Source organism: Penicillium riverlandense, assembly GCF_028828495.1.
Source record: "Penicillium riverlandense strain IBT 135883 chromosome Unknown utg000001l_segment0_segment0, whole genome shotgun sequence".
NCBI classification, from domain to species: domain Eukaryota; kingdom Fungi; phylum Ascomycota; class Eurotiomycetes; order Eurotiales; family Aspergillaceae; genus Penicillium; species Penicillium riverlandense.
In genome coordinates this window covers 2,666,640-2,682,837 of record NW_026643194.1, presented here as the reverse complement: position 1 = coordinate 2,682,837, position 16,198 = coordinate 2,666,640, and the positions used below count along the sequence as shown (strand labels likewise).

At 52.1% G+C, this 16,198-nt stretch overlaps 7 protein-coding genes across 7 annotated transcripts; 6 read left to right on the top strand and 1 right to left on the bottom strand.

Annotated features, from left to right (window-relative positions):
- Positions 1 to 84: 84 nt before the first annotated feature.
- N7474_001094 (uncharacterized protein) lies at positions 85 to 2,580 on the top strand (the record flags this gene model as incomplete). Its single annotated transcript, XM_057192509.1, has 3 exons — positions 85 to 179; positions 248 to 375; positions 449 to 2,580. 3 exons carry the CDS (start codon positions 85 to 87, stop codon positions 2,578 to 2,580), a joined length of 2,355 nt encoding a protein of 784 aa, XP_057057462.1.
- A 1,235-nt stretch (positions 2,581 to 3,815) lies between these two features.
- On the top strand, positions 3,816 to 4,616 carry N7474_001093 (uncharacterized protein; the record flags this gene model as incomplete). Its single annotated transcript, XM_057192508.1, has 2 exons — positions 3,816 to 3,834; positions 3,913 to 4,616. The coding sequence occupies 2 exons, from the start codon at positions 3,816 to 3,818 to the stop codon at positions 4,614 to 4,616; spliced, it is 723 nt and encodes a 240-aa protein (XP_057057461.1).
- A 1,080-nt stretch (positions 4,617 to 5,696) lies between these two features.
- On the top strand, positions 5,697 to 7,782 carry N7474_001092 (uncharacterized protein; the record flags this gene model as incomplete). Its single annotated transcript, XM_057192507.1, has 6 exons — positions 5,697 to 5,838; positions 5,870 to 5,950; positions 5,999 to 6,144; positions 6,197 to 6,807; positions 6,864 to 6,976; positions 7,031 to 7,782. The coding sequence occupies 6 exons, from the start codon at positions 5,697 to 5,699 to the stop codon at positions 7,780 to 7,782; spliced, it is 1,845 nt and encodes a 614-aa protein (XP_057057460.1).
- A 525-nt stretch (positions 7,783 to 8,307) lies between these two features.
- N7474_001091 (MFS transporter) lies at positions 8,308 to 9,825 on the top strand (the record flags this gene model as incomplete). Its single annotated transcript, XM_057192506.1, has 1 exon — positions 8,308 to 9,825. The coding sequence occupies one exon, from the start codon at positions 8,308 to 8,310 to the stop codon at positions 9,823 to 9,825; it is 1,518 nt and encodes a 505-aa protein (XP_057057459.1).
- A 717-nt stretch (positions 9,826 to 10,542) lies between these two features.
- Positions 10,543 to 11,863, top strand: N7474_001090 (FTR1 family protein; the record flags this gene model as incomplete). The annotated part of the gene is made up of 4 exons (XM_057192505.1): positions 10,543 to 10,573; positions 10,642 to 10,769; positions 10,824 to 11,269; positions 11,326 to 11,863. The coding sequence occupies 4 exons, from the start codon at positions 10,543 to 10,545 to the stop codon at positions 11,861 to 11,863; spliced, it is 1,143 nt and encodes a 380-aa protein (XP_057057458.1).
- Positions 11,864 to 12,735: 872 nt separating this feature from the next.
- fetC (putative ferrooxidoreductase Fet3) lies at positions 12,736 to 14,574 on the top strand (the record flags this gene model as incomplete). Its single annotated transcript, XM_057192504.1, has 1 exon — positions 12,736 to 14,574. One exon carries the CDS (start codon positions 12,736 to 12,738, stop codon positions 14,572 to 14,574), a length of 1,839 nt encoding a protein of 612 aa, XP_057057457.1.
- Positions 14,575 to 14,674: 100 nt separating this feature from the next.
- N7474_001088 (uncharacterized protein) lies at positions 14,675 to 15,765 on the bottom strand (the record flags this gene model as incomplete). Its single annotated transcript, XM_057192503.1, has 3 exons — positions 14,675 to 15,089; positions 15,149 to 15,422; positions 15,477 to 15,765. Coding segments are annotated over 3 exons (978 nt in total), but the record flags the coding sequence as incomplete, so codon positions are not given.
- Between the last annotated feature and the right edge of the window lie 433 nt (positions 15,766 to 16,198).

Below are 16,198 nucleotides of genomic sequence, written 5' to 3'. Positions count from 1 at the left end.
GTCTATCCCCGTCGACCAATGCGAGATTCATAAATTCTCTCTGAAGAAAGATCCCACCCACCCACCACGGACACAGCCGTCCTCATGGCGCGGCGGTACGAGATCGACGAGCTGTTATGGCTGCGCTCATCGCCTCTCGTCGCAAAGCCCCCCGGTCTACCCCCCATCGAAGAATGGATGTACGTACTGCCCCTCGCTGGCCAACTTCATACCTTCAAACGCTGATCGCACTCTCTCCGCTTCGCAGGCCCCTACCCGAACCAACAACGCAGCGCAAAGCACAAAATTCTCGTGATCCTAACAGTCCGGAAACTACTTCGAACAGAAGACCGAGCCTCTTCGAGGCCCGCCACACCTCCCGAGGCTCCAACTCTGGTATAATCATCTCTTCTTCCGCCAAGGGCATCTTTCCACCACTGATGGATTCGCTGACTGCGTGGACTTGCAGAGGATATTGTCCTTGGACCGCCCAAGACGGCCTTTGCCTCATCTCGCATTGGCGGGAAAGGCTCGTTCGACCTCACAGATCGCACACCGCGCCCAGCCGACTCCGACGAAACAAGAAACGACCGATTCAACTTCAAAGAGCGGTTCCCCAAGGACCGCGAACCGCAAGACCGTGACTTCGACCGTCGGGACGGCAGACAAGGGCCCTTGAATGGCAGACGTGGTGAAAGGGAAGACTGGAACGCAGGACGTCCTCCTCGTCGCACCTTCGGCGTCGATGAGCCAGACCGCAAACCTCGTCGCAATGGGGAATTTGATCGCTGGGAGGGCAGAGAAAACCCCCGCGATCCCAATCCCAACACTGAACGAGGAACCCGTGATAAGGAGGGACGCTTCGTCCCGCGGAGAGAGGGCCAGCCGGGACGCGCTCGACATGAAGGGAGCTGGTTCCGCGATGAAACTGCCAATCCCAATGATGCCCTCGAAGCCGACGACGAGAAGTCGCATCTGCGAAGCCGTGAATGGCGCCGTGACCGCCACGGTGCTGACCGCGAGTGGAACCGCGGTGCCAGATTCGAACAGGATCCGGAGTGGATGGATTCCGCAGACCGTGACGAGCCTCGCCGAGCTCATACCCAGGAAGATTTTGAGCGGTGGAAGGAGCGCATGAAGGCTGGCTCTTCCCAGCCGGCTCAGACTCAAGCGGAAGAACGAAGCGAGCCATCTGGAGAGCAGCCGGAGGCTCGACGCACCGATGGCGAGATCTTCAGCAATTCTGGCGCTCCTTTCATGTCGGATTCGTCTATGGAACGATTCTTCGGCCTGCTGGGAGATGCGAAGCCGACGCCGCCAGCGCCCCCGCCGCAAGAAGTGAACACTCCGAATTCTGTCGAATCGGCTATCAAGAAGGAAGCTTTAGCGGGCAAGGCCGGCAAGTCGTCTCGATTTGCGGGGCTGTTCAGCCCGCCGCCTGAGATGCCTACTAAAGAACACGATCCTCATGCTGGCATTCAATCTCCAGCTGGAGGAATGGGAGGAATGAGTGGAATGGCTGGATTGGGTGGTTTGGCCGGGTTGGCCGGAATGATGCCTCCCGGTTCCCATGATGCCGATCAGGAAGGCTTTCAGCGCATCCTTCAGATGCTCGGTGGCGGTCGATCTAATAACGGCACTCCTCAGCAGAATGAGCACTCACAGCACTCGCGTCCCTCATCCCTGGTTCACGCGGATCAGCCCCGTGCCCCAACAACGCTGTCATCTCCGCCTCGTGAATCCCATCCCCGGTCAGAGTACATGGGCCCCAGCCCGGAACAGCTCATGGCTCAAGGCGGGGGAAAGGATCCTCAGGCTCGAGAGAGAGAGCATCTGCTCCGATTGATGCAGCAAGTTCGAGTTGGCCCCGCGCCTTCCGGTCATCCACAGTCTCCGAATACCCATACTGCTCCTCCGGGCTTGGTGCCAGATGGCTTGCCTCGTCCGCCCGGCCTGCATGTTCAGAAGACGCCAGTCTTCTTGGACGACCCGGCGATTGCCAACATGCAGCGCCCGGACAGTGAGCAGCTTCGTCGACGACCTGCTAATGGCCCACCTCCAGGCTACTTTGACGAAGTGCCTTTCCCTCCTGGAAACCAGGGACCTATCACGCCTGGCGGCTCCCGTCCTCCCAACGCACCTCCGATGGGACTTCAGCGACCCCCTGGCCTTGAGGGGATGCCTCCCCCAGGCTGGGCTGGTCAGCTGCCCCCGCAGCAAGGTAACGGTCCGAGCCCGATGGGCCCTCCGCCTGGCATCCCAGCTCCAAACCGCGGCATGGCCCCCAACTTCCCACCTGGCATGATGCCAATGCCCGGCAACGCACCCCCGATGAACGACCGCCAAGCCTTTCCCCGTGGGCCTCCCCCTGGCATGATGCCACCTCCGGGGTTCATGAACGGGCCTCTGCCTTCAGGCTTCCCTCCCATGCCTCCTAACCCAGAGATGATGGGAATGGGTCCTGGCAACCAAGGACCCTTTGGACCGGGTAGCTCGGGTCCTCAGGGACCTCCTTCGTCCCGACATCTGCTGGAGATGTTTGGCCAGTCCAATGGAGGTGATGCCCGCGGCGGCATGGTGGGACCCGGCCAGTACAGGTAGCCGGGGACAACAGCAGAATGGATCTTGCTTTTGTCTTTCTCAGTGATTCACGTGATCTACTTTTTTCTTTTTGTCCGTCTGGCAAAATGAGGAAGAGATTGCAGGATTGCTCTATGTTTCTGCACATGGCACCCGAGGTTTTCTTCCCTTTTGAGATATCAACAGACCGGAATTGTTTATTTCCCTTTTCTTTCTGTATTTGCTGACGATGCCTTTTTCCTTTCGCGGCTTGACGATACCGTTGTTCCATACCGCCGTCCGTCCCCGTTTGAGCCTTCTGCGCTGCGCTGCGTTGGCTTTGCTTTTGCTATATGCGTCCGCCGGGGCCTTTCTGTTTTACCTTTTTGGTGCTTTGAATCTCTCAAGGGAAACCTCGCTTGCTGTGATACTCGGTCACTGAGATTGGCTGCTGGCTTGTGCGTCATACGATACTCCGATCTGGTGGTAGTTAGATTGATAGTTGGGTGTGGTGTGTGGTGATGTTGGCTATCTATCTACCAGTGGATATTATGCTCCATTATAGATGGCTGGACAGGGACAATCTATCTATTGCTGAAAATAAAACCTGCTGTAGTTGTCTGTAAATGTATCTCAGTCATATCATATCCAAGTATGTAGCAGGATGTTGATGGTGATTGATATACACAGCGTCTTTTTTCTGCAAATATCTCAGGCACTGCGTGCGCCTACTTCTATACTGTAAATCATTTTTATATCCAGGCTATTGCATGTAGTCAAGGGCGTGGGCTAGACTAGCAGTGAATGACAATATATTTTCATGGAGGCGCACACGTTACAAAGAATGCTTTCTACTTCCAGTTCTATGTGACCATTGCCTGTGAGAAGCTGTTAACTATGGCACTACGAAACCTGCCCACAGCCACGCCCTCCCCGGATTTCCCAAGTGCAGGGCCGGTCCCTTCCCTACTCTTCTTTCACACTTCCCAATCCGGTCCATCTAGTCTTCCACCCGCACTTCTCGTCTAATGATCCTCGACATGGAAAGCGGAGACTTTGATATACGTCTGGAGGTGCGCGACCAGGTAAGAAAGACCTCTCTCTTCATCGTTTGCCTTTCTTCATACTCACCCCATCCTTCTTCTTTTCTTTTTCTCCAGGTTGCGAGAGTCCGAATCACCTTTAAGCCTGCACACCATCGTATGACCTTACACTCTCAGACTCGAGCTGAATTTGATTTTCTGCCTTCTATTTCTTCTCTGTCTCGACCTCCCATCATGGCTGAAGATCTGCAGGGTACGTGCTTCCTTTCTTCTTCGACTGTTGGGCACTGGCATATATAAGATAGACCACTGACAGTTCCTGCGGGTACAGACCCTGCTGTGCCCAACAGCAACGGCGGCCTCAGCGACGCGGAAAGCGACCGCGTGATAGAAGATCTGGAAATGGAAATGGAGGAGCTGGACAAGCTGGAAGAGACCAGCGCCGCTCCTCCTACCCCCAAGACCAACATCACGCACCCCACTGAGGACAAGCCTCGCACCGATCTCCCCTCCAGCCCACTTGCCAGCCGCGGCACCCGGGTCTGGGAAACCCACCGTCCCTCCAGTCAGGACTTTGTCATCTGGGAAGATACGCCCGAGGACCAGGAAGCTGCCGAAGCTGCTGCTGACGACAACTACATCGACGTCCCAGATGAAGACAAGGAGAATATGACGCCCACGACCTCTGAGGAAGACGAGGCAGAGCAGGAGCAGACCGAACACGATACCGAACGCCAGACCCTCGTTGACTGGACCCAGGCGGGCCTTGGTCGTCACGATACTTTTGGTCTACCTCCAAACCACGACATGGCTCTTTTCGTCAACGACGACCGGAACATACTCCTTAACACCGCCCGCCCTGCTTTTCGTCGCCGTCGTCGTCTGCGCACCACTGAAGATGATTCCAGCTCTGATGACGCCCAGCAGTCGGTGATGCAGCCCGAGATGCTGCAGCTTCTTCCGCTGATCACGGCCGACAGGCAGAGGCGGCCTGCTGCTGAGCGTACGCCCCTTGGAGTTCTGGATACGATGTAGCCTCGTTGGAACTTTGGGACTGAGCGTATTCTGGAGCCGCGAAATCGCTAGCAGCTTGCTCGTCAGCGTCTTCGATTGAGCTCTGATGATTCGGACGAGGAGTAAGTTGGCATGGCATGGCTGAATCAGTCTGGCGTTTTTAGGATCTTGAAATATCTGGTGAATGTGGCTGGCCTTCTTTTTTGCCTTCTTTTTCCTTTGTCAAAGTGATCTTTGTTCTCTTTTGTTCTCTGGGATGGATGGATGAATTATGACCTGACCCTTTCGCCTTACGGATGGATGATTGATGATTTGATGCCGGGTTCTTTTTCTGGATGGTGCGATTTCAAGGGGTTTTCTTATTTTCAATGTATGTGTAGGGTCTTTGCGTCCTTCCTCTTACCAGTACAGTTGAACATAAACTTTTACAGCTTTTGTGTGTCTTGTTTGTACCACGAAATATAGGGCTCGATATTGCTTGGCAGGAGGTAAGCATCATACCCTAACCTTGGAACTATCAGCACTGCCTGACTGAAATTCATTACCAAGCTACCAGGGATATATTATTTGAAAAGGATCCTTGAATTTGAGCTGGCCCGCATTCCTCCTCTCCTTTTTTGCACATAATGCATGTGTTCGGTAGGTTGCAAAGTCAAACCCGATATCGGACAACCCTTTAAGTACCGATCGTCCAGCATCGTCATTGCGGACATTACATAAAGATTAGACGATCTGCTAATTGCTCAAAGCTTGCGTGATTTAACTTACCGACTGCGGCACCTGGCATGATCAGATAAGATAGATTGAAGATCTTAATCAGACACTGTGGACCCTGGCTACGTATTAGCTCATGTCTTGACTCCTGTAGACATATCCTACAGAAAGACCTGTGATTTTTACAATGCGTGACGAAAATATTGACAAGAGTGGATTTCGATCAGCTGTACTAGATTTTTACGGTCGAAAATGATGGAATTTATATCATTTTTACCACCTTCTCGACGTAAATACTTGAAGTCATCCATCACCCCGCCCCTGTTGCTTCTAGGCAATAGCTAATTCTCTTTCTGAGAGACCCCTGGCAAGGCCTATCTTCAGAAGATGACCATAGTCCATCTGAGCAACGGCAGCGGCGGGCAGATGCCTATCACCTACACCGATGTTCTTATAATCGGCACCGGCCCAGCTGGCGCAGGCCTTGCAAGTTTCCTGTCTTACTATGGCAAGGCAACAGTTTATCTCTGTTAGTTTCTCATTGCTAACTGTGCATCTAGGCATCCAAGGGATCATGGTCAGCGCGGCTCCTGGAAGCGCTGATACTCCAAGGGCACATATTACGAACATGGCCGCAATGGGTGAGTCGCCTGGTAAACTTGCAAGGACATTTGCTAAACCAATATCAGAATGTCTCCGAGACATTGGCTTGGAACCGGAATGCAAACGCCTCGCTACGGATGGATCGAACATGATGCACACGCGATGGGCATACAGCATGGCCGGCGAAGAGTATGCGCGCATTCACTCCTGGGGACACGACCCTAAGCGGAAGGTCAGTAGTGGAAGGGGTCAAATGCTTTCCAGAACCTCACTGATATCACTAGGGCGAATACGAGATTGCGAGTCCCTGCGACCCTGTTGACCTCCCCCAGACCCTCCTCGAGCCCGTTTTGGTCAGATATGCCACACTGAACGGTTTCACTTGCCGATTCGATACCACCTTTGTCGAGTTCGATCAGGATGCGACAGGCACTACGTCTACTCTTCGAGACAATATTTCCGGGGTTCAATACAAAGTCCGCTCAAAATACCTATTCGGGGCTGACGGAGCCCGCAGTGAGGTCTTTAGGCAACTAGACCTCGAACTGGACATTCAGCCAGACCAGGGCACGGCATTTAACGTGCACATGGAGGCAGATCTATCGCGCTACATGAAGTACCGCACGGGGAATCTCCATTGGCTCCTGCAACCAGATAAAGAGCATCCGGTGTTCGGATGGGCGTGTATTGCGAGAATGGTGAAGCCCTGGAACGAGTGGCTGTTTATCGTTCTGCCCGAGCGTGGGAAGGAAATGGACTGCAATCCGTCTCCCGAGGAATGGATTGCCCGGATGAAGGAATTCATCGGCGATGATACGATCGACACAAAGCTTTTGGGTGTTTCCAAATGGCGTCTTAACGAAGTTGTCGCAAGGACCTTCTCCAAAGGCAGAGTGTATGATCTCAGTTCTTCCAAAGTGGAGAATGGTACTAACGTTAACTCTTGAACAGATTCTGCCTAGGAGATGCAGTCCATCGCCACCCACCTTCAAATGGCCTCGGTTCCAACACTTGTATACAAGACGCCTATAACCTGGCCTGGAAGGTTGCCTATGTATTGAAAGGTATATGTTGCTCCCGCTCGTTATTGTGGTTGGCATATCTAACATTAATTCCAGGGCAAGCATCTCCCTCTCTCTTAGAGACATACTCTGCCGAACGCCAACCCGTAGGCCATGGTGTCGTTGCGCGCGCAAACCAGTCCTTCCGTCACCATGGTCCTGTCTGGCAAGCCCTCGGTGTTTCTTTACCAACCCCTGAGCAGAGGACGCAAGCGCTGCACGAATTGACCTTGCCTACCGCCAAAGGCCGTTCGCAGCGCAGCGCACTCCAAGCTGCTATCGAGGAGACCGAGCACGAGTACCACGCTCTTGGACAAGAAATGGGCCAATTCTACCAAAGTTCGGGTATATACGCAGCCGACGAAAAGTATTCGTACTACAGCCCTCAAGTCGTCGCGCAAGATCAAGACTTGACTCTGAACCGCGATACCTATCCGGGTTGTCGTTTGCCTCATGTATGGCTAAACAACGCCATTCCAGTGAACCGCATCTCCACTGTAGATTTGGCTGGACATGGTGCCTTCGCCGCGTTGACTGGTATTGGAGGTGAAGCGTGGAAGACGGCAGCTGCGCAAGTTGGAGAAAATCTGGGAGTGAAAATGAATTCGTATTCTATTGGATTCCGTCAGGATTACGAGGATGTTTATTTTGACTGGGCGCGGGTTCGCAGTGTTGATGAGACTGGATGTGTTCTTGTTCGGCCAGACCGGGTTGTGGCTTGGAGGTGTAACGAGGTGCTGGGCGATGAGACTCAATGCGCACTCAAGTTGCGCGAGGTCATGATGACCATTCTGGGCAGGGAGCCTTGAGTTATGCAGCGCAAATTGGCTTAACCTTAATATTCAGTTATTATTTTTCATATTATTGCATGCGAATCATGTACTCGGTACGTCTTAAGCAATAGAGCTGGTTACGCCCTATGACCGTTGATTGATTCAAACCCAAAATTTTTACGGATCTGATAAGATCTCCAAGATTATGCCATCTAACCTCGAACAATAACGTTCTTTCATGTGCAAAAGCCGATAACATGTGCCGGTCTCTTTTTTTCCCCCTGGGACACGTTGAAAATGTGGATCGGCCTCAACCAATTCGGCCCGCAAAACGGCGGGCGGCAGACTATCCAAAGGTCCACAAAGGATTTCAGTGCAAGTAGGACGTCTAACGTGCTCCATCCAAGGCCCACAAATTACACGTTCCGCTACAGAACAGGGAAGCTTAGTTCATGTGAAGCCGGTGCCTCAAGGAAAAGTCGGACCTGCATCATTCAAGTCGCGTAATGATCATTTTCACAATACACGCCCTTCGCGTCGAGCACTGAGCTCTTAATCACCATGGAGCCTAACGGCCTTGAGCTCAAGCCAGTTCCCTCGACACAATGGATGGCAGAAAGCTTCTCACCTCTTGACGAGGTCGTTTTCATCGCTGTTGTTTGCATGGGCCAGTTCATGACGCAGACCAATGTTGGAATAAGTCTCTCGCCTCTGGATATTGTCGGGGAAAGCTTTGATGTTACAAATCCCGGTATTCTGAGTTGGTGTCTGGCTGGGTATTCCTTAACCGTTGGCACATTCATCTTGGTGTCAGGCCGCTGCGGTGACCTGTTTGGCTACCGTCGAATGTTCCTCGTCGGATTTATCTGGCTAGGTTTCTGGTCTCTGGTAGCTGGCTTTAGCTACTACTCAAACTATACCCTGTTCATCTTTGCTCGTGTTCTCCAAGGCGTCGGCGGTGCTATGTTGTTACCCAACGGGATTGCCTTGCTTGGGGCGACGTACCCACCCAGCAAAAAGAAGAACATGATATTTGCCATCTTCGGCGCTGTGGCACCGAACTGTGTCGTGTTGGGTGCGGTCTTTGCAGGGATTTTCTCTCAGCTGGCATGGTGGCCGTGGACCTACTGGACAGAGGCCATTGTCTCTGTGGTGTGTGCTATCTTGGGCTCTCTCGTGATTCCGTCCGTTCATAACGAACCTTCCTATGACACAACATTTCTTGGTCTAGTCAAGGCGCTGGATGCCCTCGGTGCAGTCTGTGGAATTGGCGGCCTCATCCTTGTAAACATTGCTTGGAATCAGGCCCCGGTTGTGGGATGGAATACTCCCTACGTTTATGTGCTACTCATTATTGGGATCCTCCTGATAGACGCCTTCTTCCTGGTCGAATTCCGCTTTGCAGAGTACCCGCTTATCCCTTTCCACGCACTCAGCTCAGATGTCTCTTTCGTGCTCGGCTGCGTTGCCTGTGGTTGGGGCTCATTTGGAATCTGGATCTATTACTTTTGGAGATTCATCGAGCAATTTCGCCAGGCAACGCATTTGCTGGCTTCAGCCGAGTTCATTCCCGCAGGACCAATGGGGATTCTTGCATGCTGCGTTACTGGCTACTTGATGGGTCGCATGCGACCGGGGTGGATTATGGTTCTGTCCATGACGGCATTCACGCTGGGAAGTGTCCTTGCAGCTATCGCGCCGGTTCAGCAGACTTACTGGGCGCTGACTTTTGTGTGCCTTCTGGTCATTCCGTGGGGTATGGATATGTCCTTCCCTGCTGCTACCTTAATGTTATCGAACGCGGTGGAGAAGAAGCATCAGGGCATTGCTGCCTCGCTGGTGACCACCGTTGTCAACTACAGTATCTCGCTGAGCTTGGGCTTTGCGGGTACCGTCGAGGTGCATGTCAATAATGGAGGGAATACCCCCAGCGACGTCCTCAAGGGATACCGAGGTGCAATGTACCTGGGCATCGGCCTTGGTGGATTGGGTATGGCTCTCAGTGTTGTTTACGTGGCTAAGGTCTACCAGGCGGAGAAGAGGTTAAAACCCGCAGTCGAGGAGGAAGCTGGAGAATAATCCGCTTCTACTGTATATACCATATTATTTGACTGTTTCCATCATTTGTACCAGTGGAACATGTTCTTGTCCATATCCCACAATACTGGCCACGGCGATGATCAGATCAGATACCATTTTAGGTTTCTTAGTTTCGTCACTGATCCTTCCTCGCTCGATTATCAATCAGATAATAAAATATTGACGTTTGCCACTCGTTTGTATAACCGCAATCGGCCAGGAGACTGTACTAGTGCTTTCTATCCGTGGTAAATTAGGGCCCACATAATGAGTCTCTACATAGCCTAGGTCCCTTCCCCTAGAACTCGTTGTTTGCTGCTGCTGCGCTAGACGCGGGACAGAATTTTCCTGGCTCGCAACATCAGATCTGCCCATGCCAGCTATCCTCCCCTCCTTGTACGCAGTCCCAACACCAACAGCGGTACGTAGTTAGTTGACCGCTAAAACCCCTATTTTCCTTATTTGCCCGACATCTCCACTTGTCGCCCATGAATGCACCGGTGTCGGAACTCACCTTGGGTCCCGCACTAAACTTTGTTCGAGAAAGGGTGTGGAGCTACGGGACAGGGACGGTACCGCTGTAATTTTCAAAATGCTCAGAGTCGCGGTCGGCAGCCCACCTTATCAATCAGCCAGCCCGCTCGAACTTCTTCTTTCCTTTTGTGATCGGTGCAGTAGTCGAGTGCTGTCTTGAGGACCACGCTACAGACAGACAGAATGGGTAACAACCCTGTCTTCGCCGTGACGGGTTAGCATCCGCCCCCTCCTTCTCCTAGGGATCCCGCGAATTATTTCTGACGATTGGCGCCTATTCAGTGTTTTTCATCTGCTTCCGAGAATGCATCGAAACCACGGTGGTCGTGTCAGTCCTACTGGCATTCCTCAAACAGGCCCTAGGAGGCCCTGATGGAGATCGGACCATGTATAAACGACTGGTCAAACAGGTGAGTTGAGCTTTTACGGCAAAGAACTTGCAAAAACTGACCTGTCCTGCATAGGTGTGGCTAGGATGTGGCTTAGGTCTCTTCATCTGTCTCTGTGTCGGCGCCGGCATGATCGGTGCTTTCTATGGCCTGGGCACCGACACCTTCTCTAGCACGGAAGACATCTGGGAAGGTGTTCTGGCCATCATATCGTCGCTGATCATCTCGCTGATGGGCGCCGCTCTGCTTCGCGTCTCAAAGCTCCAGGATAAGTGGCGTATCAAGCTCGCCAAGGCCCTGGATCAACAGAACAATGCGAAAAAGTCGGAAAAGGGCCGCTTCAAGAGGTGGCTGGAGAAATATGCCATGTTTATCTTGCCGTTTGTGACGGTGCTTCGCGAGGGCCTCGAGTGCGTTGTCTACGTCGGTGGTGTCGGACTAGGGCTGCCGGCCACCTCTTTTCCTCTGGCCGTGGTGTGTGGTCTCGTGGCAGGAATTTTAGTCGGCTACATCATCTACAGGTAGGATACAAGAGGCCAAACATCCGAGAAGCAGAGCTGACCTATCAATTATACAGGGGAGGAAAAGAGACATCGCTCCAAATATTCCTAATCATCTCCACCTGCTTCCTCTATCTCGTCGCCGGAGGTCTGTTTTCGCGAGGCGTTTGGTTCTTCGAAAACAACGCTTGGAACAAGCTCGTTGGAGGCGATACTTCCGAAACCGGATCTGGTCCGGGGTCTTATAACATCGAACAAAGCGTCTGGCACGTTAACTGCTGTAACCCCCAATTGGGCGGCGGCGGAGGTTGGGGTATCTTCAACGCGCTGCTGGGATGGACCAACTCGGCCACCTATGGTTCGGTGCTCGCTTACAACTTGTACTGGATTGCGGTCATGGTGGGCTATGGAGCAATGCTGTATCGCGAAAGACGAGGCCCTCTGCCTGTGGTGGACCCAGTTTTCAAGCGAATCGGGGGGTACAAGGCAAGAGTCAAAGCTTTCATCTTCCGCGAGTCCGTGGAAGAGCCGAGTCCGGCCGAAGCAAGTGGTGCGGCGGGCCATTTTGCCATGATGGAGAAAACCTCTACTATTGTCAGACAGGCTGAGCCTTGAGAGCTTGTGTGGGTTTTTATTTACAGTGTTCTGTCTAATAAATTCAAACTGTCGGGCGTCGAAGGCTATAGCTTCCCTCTTCGATGGTAAATTAAGAAATAAATAATATCTTCAGGATCTCCATCAAATCCACTGTACAATATTCTGAAATTCGATCTCCGATGCCCAACACTTCGAACATGGGTGCACCAGCGGTAATAGCCGAATTCCGCATTTAGCACTCTGACGGAGTGTGCGCGACTTCATTTTTGCAAACTGTACGAAACGTGCTACAATGCTTGGCGCACAATTCCGCACAGGCTTAGCGAGGATTAACACCGTTCCCTTTTCTTCCGCTAGCCATGGGTCGAAGTAACCCCGTCCTCGCCAATGAGCGACCCGGTCGGCATCTGATTACCCGGATCAGATATGGACTCGGCTAAACATTCCTGGTAATCTAGGGGGAGGATCCATGTTGATCGCCATTATTATTATTATTCTGTGTCGGACCACCACGGAAATGTTGGACCCTTGACCCTTGGCAAGAAAATGGGACATTTCCTGCGTCGATCGTGGAAAATATCGAACCACTCCACGACCCAAAGGTGGCATTATTTCCCTCACTAGGAGCACGGGCTGCCCTCCCACTCCACTTTTGTTTTTGCAATTCCTCTAGCCCTGCCCCACTCATCGTGTATTTTTTACCGCAAGATCGATAATAGAATCTTATCACCCGCACACCGTGAACCCGATATTCGGACACGTTTTTCACGCTTTTTCCCCCAGTTGTTAGTCATGCGGTAGCTATTGGCTTTTATGGTCGGTTCTCCATCTGCAAGAGTCTTGTCCGTCTCCCCTCCCTCCCTCACGGCCATAGACGAACTCCTCGCAAGATGGCCAGTTCGGTGCGAGGCCTGCTCCTCTGTCTCTCGGCAGTCCTCTTCTGCCTGCAATCCTGCCAGGCGAAAACGGTCCATTTTGATTGGAATGTGACCTGGGTCACTGCCAACCCGGACGGCCTCTATGACCGCAAGGTGGTCGGCATCAACGGGCAATGGCCGTTGCCCGTGGTGGAGGTGAATAAAGGCGACCGGCTGGTTGTCAACATGTACAACGGTCTAGGAGACAAAAGTGCCTCCATTCATTGGCACGGCATGTTCCAGAATGGTACGAACCACATGGACGGGCCATCGATGGTCACCCAATGCCCGATTCCGCCAGGCTCTTCGTACACCTACAATTTCACTGTCAATCAGAATGGAACATACTGGTACCATTGCCATACGAATTATTGCTACCCGGACGGCTATCGGCAGGCCTTGATCGTGCACGACAACGAGGCATACTTCAACGATATGTACGACGAGGCCTTCACAGTTACGATGAGTGACTGGTATCATGAATTGATCGAGGATATCGGCCCCTCGTTTATCAACCTGGCCAACCCGACAGGCGCAGAGCCTATTCCCAACGCATTCCTCTTCAATGACACATTGAACACGAGCATTTCCGTGCAACCTGACAAAACCTATCTGATCCGGTTGCTCAATATTGGAGCGTTCGTCGGTCAGTATTTCTACATCGAAGACCACAGTTTCCGCATTGTCGAGATCGACGGGGTATATGTGGAGCCCCAAGAGGCCGATATTCTTTATATCGCCGTCGCTCAACGATACGCGATTCTCGTCACCACCAAAAGCACCGCGGACAAAAATTTCCCTATCGTGACCGTCGCCGACTCTGATTTGTTGGATACCATTCCACCCACTTTACAACTCAACCACACGAACTGGTTGGAATATGACCCGTCGGCTGCCCATCCTCAGGCTGTGATGAAGGTAGACGTTGCCAGTGACCTCAATCCATTTGACGATATCAACCTCGTGCCTTGGGACCATGAGCCCCTACTGCCTGATCCTGATCTCACCATTGATGTTACCGTCATGATGCAAGACCTGGGCGACGGTGCTGGATACGCCTTCCTCAACAATATTTCCTACACAAAGCCCAAAGTTCCAACACTTTACTCCGTCCTTTCGTCCGGCGACCTCTCCACCAACTCCGAGATCTACGGCGAATTCACCCATCCCTATATTCTCGGCCACAATCAAGTCGTGGACATCATTCTGAACAACGGGGACTCTGGTGCCCATCCATTCCATCTGCACGGCCACAACTTCCAGGTCATCGAGCGTGCTCCGGCGTACGGCCCAAACTTCTACAGCTACCTAGATGGCGACCCAGTCCCATATGACCCTTCCAACCACACGGCCTTCCCCAAGTACCCAGCCCGACGAGACACCCTCGTTCTTCCGCCACAGGGCCACTTCGTCATCCGCTTCGTCGCTGATAACCCCGGCGTATGGTTCTTCCACTGCCACATCGACTGGCACCTATCGCAAGGCCTGGGGATGACGCTGATCGAAGCTCCCCAACAAATCCAGGAACGTATGTCCATTCCCGAAGACCAGTATGCAGTTTGTCGAGCAGGCGGTATGCAATATGAAGGCAATGCAGCAGGGAACACGGAGGACCTGCTTGATCTGCAGGGCCAGAATAAGCAGGTTGACTGGCTGCCTGCCGGCTTTACGGACAGAGGTATCGTTGCTTTGGTATTCTCTTGTGTCGCTGCGTTCTCAGGAATGGCTTTCATTACCATTTACGGCATGACTGGCCTTGAGACAAAGAAGTCAAAGAAGCCTGAAGGGGCTGAGGACGCCGATAGTAACTAAGCGCGTTGCATGCCCGTTTTCGGGTTTTGTTTGTATCAAGAATATTAACGATTGTCTGTCTCATTGGTATAGTCGCTGTAAGCCGTAGGGTCTCAATATGTCACATTTCCTTATATCGTGGTGTCCATTGGCTCCAAGTTTCAACACCACTCATAAGATATTCCAATCCTTTGATATACTTCTCCATATCCGGGGTCAGTTCTGCACTTGCAGATCTGATATCATCCCCCGATTGCTTAAGAACAATCTCCAATTCTCGGCAGTAGCTATACATTAGTCTTTTGCAGGCCGCGTAGGGCAACCCTGTTTCTTGCGACAGGATATAGATGGCAGAGAAAGGTCGAGCTCCATCGATGGGATTTTCCTGATAAACCCTCCATTCCCGGTTCCAGCTATAGATATCATTGAGGACACCCATGAACCGAAACGCAGATGTTTCAAGATCCGCGGCTCTGCTGAGTTCTGTCGGGGTGAGATGGAGATTGGCTCCGAATCTCATTAATGCGGTATAAAACCTGCATATTAGCTGTTAATTTCATGGTACACGTAAGAGCACGATGATTTAAGTACATACGGTCTGCCCACATCCACTTCCCTGGCCCCAAGATACGGACCAAGATGTCTGATTGATCGACGTTCTGTAGCCGTCTGGGCGCGAAGGAGCGTGCAGAATCCTTGAATGAGATCGTGGACCAGAAGGTCGTCCATGGAGTGCATTTGCCGGATGGTGTCACTAAGCATCCATTCAAGACAGATCTCTCTATCGGGCTGGATTGCACCATTTGCGATACCCATGACCCTGTCTCGATAGGATAGCATCTCCGACGCGTCCATCTTCTCCAGCTGGTCTGAGGAATAGATCAGAGATAGTCATGACGCGGTATGTCAACACTGGCACTCACCATCAATCAAGAGAGCAAGGTAGTGCATCTTGCAAGTTGTCTCTACCCTATCGTTAAGGGTGAGTGGGAAGAATTGGCTGAAAGCGCGGGAGAATCCGAGTGCGAGGAAACCCTTCTTCTCCTTTTCGCTGGCGAATTTCCAATTCGAGGCAAAATATGGTTCAACCTGTGCTTGGATGGTTTCAAAGCCCTGTGGATGGCTTTTGGATTGGAGTCGGCTTGGTGGAATCTCATAGCGCTGGCCTGGAGTGGTATTTGTTGCCGATGAGAATAGCCGGGATAAAGGAATTCTGCGCAAAGCCAGTTGGTTTATTCCTACGCTGGGAGAGGGACATCTGGATCCAAATTCAGGGGCCCATCTTAAGCTTCGAATATTCACAGATAGCCGCATGGTGAGCCGCTTGACATCCGTCTGGTATGGAGCCCCTTTTTGGGATACTTGACAAGCTATTGTCAAGATTCAGCAGTATTGATCACTGGATAATGAACGCCCTGAGCCAATTGACTGCAATTGAGCTCTGTCTATTCATATGGCTCCAGTTGCAACAGCCAAAGATGCTGCAAATTGTGTCATGAACAATCACAATCGCAAATCAGATAATGGATAGGCGCACGGGCCATATCTTGCGTCCATCAACGTCACCCAGCAAGCATCCGGTCTCTCGGCAAGATTAACGGACGATTCTGCATAGAATACACATGTTTCTTGTTTTATCGAGACG